This window comes from Nicotiana attenuata, chromosome 10, assembly GCF_001879085.1.
Source record: "Nicotiana attenuata strain UT chromosome 10, NIATTr2, whole genome shotgun sequence".
NCBI classification, from domain to species: Eukaryota; Viridiplantae; Streptophyta; class Magnoliopsida; order Solanales; family Solanaceae; genus Nicotiana; species Nicotiana attenuata.
Genome location: NC_031998.1, coordinates 44,073,461 through 44,075,592, shown reverse-complemented (window position 1 = coordinate 44,075,592; position 2,132 = coordinate 44,073,461). Strand labels below are relative to the sequence as shown.

Below are 2,132 nucleotides of genomic sequence, written 5' to 3'. Positions count from 1 at the left end.
ATATATGTACGTTAATTACCATTCAGAGCAACAAGACATACTTAGGAATAAACTCCAAGAGCCTTGGTATTTTCTGTTGGCCCTCCCTATATTTTTCAGCCCATGCCACACTGAAAGAGGCTCCCTCTCTCCCAATCCAAGGAAAAAATAAGCAAAAACATGGGCTCCATTTCATCTCCTTCGCGAAATCCTATTCGATTCCAAGAAAATGAAGATAACTATTATCGTATATATGCCTCTTTTTGTGAAAAAGATTATACTCCTAACGTTAACATGTCGAATTGGATATCATGTTACCATCCTTCGACAAATTCATGGCATCGACTGACTTCAATACCAGACCTTCTTGAGAACCAAGTTCTAAAGGGCTTTTCAATTGTTTCAATTGGCGAAACGATTTACGTTATAGGAGGAAGACATTGTTACAAGGTTGTTGGTGATGAACCTGACGATTCTGTTCATGAAAGTGACATAAATGTGCGATCTTCAGTGCTTAAATACAACACTCGGACAGATACTTGGTCTGCTTGTGCACCTTTAGTTACACAGAGATATAATTTTGCATGCACTTGTAAAGATGGTAAAATTTATGTTGCCGGTGGACAAACAAAGTTAGACAGTGCCGAGGGTACTTGTTTTGCTGAAGTATATGACCCTGCTATAGATGAATGGAAACCATTACCAAATATGAGCACATTGAGGTACAAATCTGCTGGTGTGGCATGGCAAGGTAAATGTTTAGTAGTAGTTTGTAATATTAAGGTTACCAATATTAATGTTTGTGTAGAGAATTACCTGCATTCATCTTTAAATAATCTATTCGTATAAATCTTTTTGTGCATAGGACTTACGTACTACCATAGCAGAAATTAAGACACAATAGTACAATCAGTCTTGAGTTAGGTTCAATCAAGCGTACCGTTCAACTTCATGAATTCAGAGGTTATTGCCATCGTTAGTGGTTAAGCCTGAGATCAACTTTCACGATCCACTAGCTACCAGAACTCGACTGATGGACATCAACCGCTATCTACACACTCAAGAATAAAATATGCTTGGGTTTCTTTTTGATAGCTAGGGAAAAGGGGGCTGGCCTCTATTTATAAAGAGTGTCTACTATCATAGACCAATTGTTATTGGACCTTGCTTATCCACACACACAATAATTTAATATTAGACATTTTATTTATTCACCACTTGGATCACGTCACTATCTTTTCGGGCTAGAAGTAAGTTAAAATTCCAAAAGTAATCTTTCAGGCCACAAATCTTTCCCTTAACTATGCTGTATTTCTATTTTTTCAAACAGGTAAAATTTATGTAGTGGGAGGATTTGCTAAAAGGGGAAACAGTGACAGCCAAGGACCATATATCATGGAAAGAAGCTCTGCTGAGTTGTACGATCCACAACAACAAAAGTGGGAGTACGTGGCAAGAATGTGGGACCTAGATATACCACCTAATCAAATAGTGAATGTTGATGGGAAATTGTTCAGCTCAGGTGATTGCTTAAATGCATGGAAAGGACATATTGAAGCCTATGATGAAAACCTAAATATGTGGAACATTGTAGATGGGTCACATTCACCAATATCCACGTCAGATGCCACGGTGGCAATTACGTGTCCACCTATGCAAAGAATGTTTTGCACAATGGCACCTATAGGGACTCAACTCTACTTCTTGGCTGGCTATAAGATGCAAGGGGAGATATCAAGAACCAAGACCGAAGTCCACGTGTTTGACACATCAGCAACTGCTAATGGCTGGAGAAGCTTTGAGCCAATAGAGGAAGAAGGAGAAAAAGAGCTCTGTAGTCATTGTTGTGTTCTTAAACTGGATTAGCGATAGTTTATTCTTAAATCGGGGATGTTACTTTTGGAGAAAAATCTGAAGAAAATAGCTACTATTAATGGAATAAGAACTGATCCAAGTGAAGTATTAGTATAAAGAACAACCGATATTCTGATCATATTGTTCCCGTTTACGAAACTAATTATAGTACATGGTGGATAAATCAAACTTTGTTAGCGGACGAAATGTCAGGATTGCATGAAGAAAAATATATCTTTTGATATAAATAACTGAATGAATAAATTATCCCCTAAATAAAGTTTCTATACGTTTTCATG

General features: G+C 37.4%; 1 protein-coding gene across 1 annotated transcript; it reads left to right on the top strand.

The window, feature by feature from the left end:
* Positions 274 to 1,845, top strand: LOC109233759 (F-box/kelch-repeat protein At1g16250-like). The gene is made up of 2 exons (XM_019399623.1): positions 274 to 730; positions 1,310 to 1,845. Exons 1-2 carry the CDS (start codon positions 274 to 276, stop codon positions 1,843 to 1,845), a joined length of 993 nt encoding a protein of 330 aa, XP_019255168.1.

What these genes read in the sequence shown, in the direction of transcription:
- LOC109233759 (XM_019399623.1), top strand. Translation starts at nt 274, where the DNA reads ATGTCGAATTGGATATCATGTTACCATCCTTCGACAAATTCATGGCAT. An exon ending in TGCTGGTGTGGCATGGCAAG is followed by an intron (nt 731 to 1,309) that starts GTAAATGTTTAG and finishes TTTTTCAAACAG; the next exon opens with GTAAAATTTATGTAGTGGGA.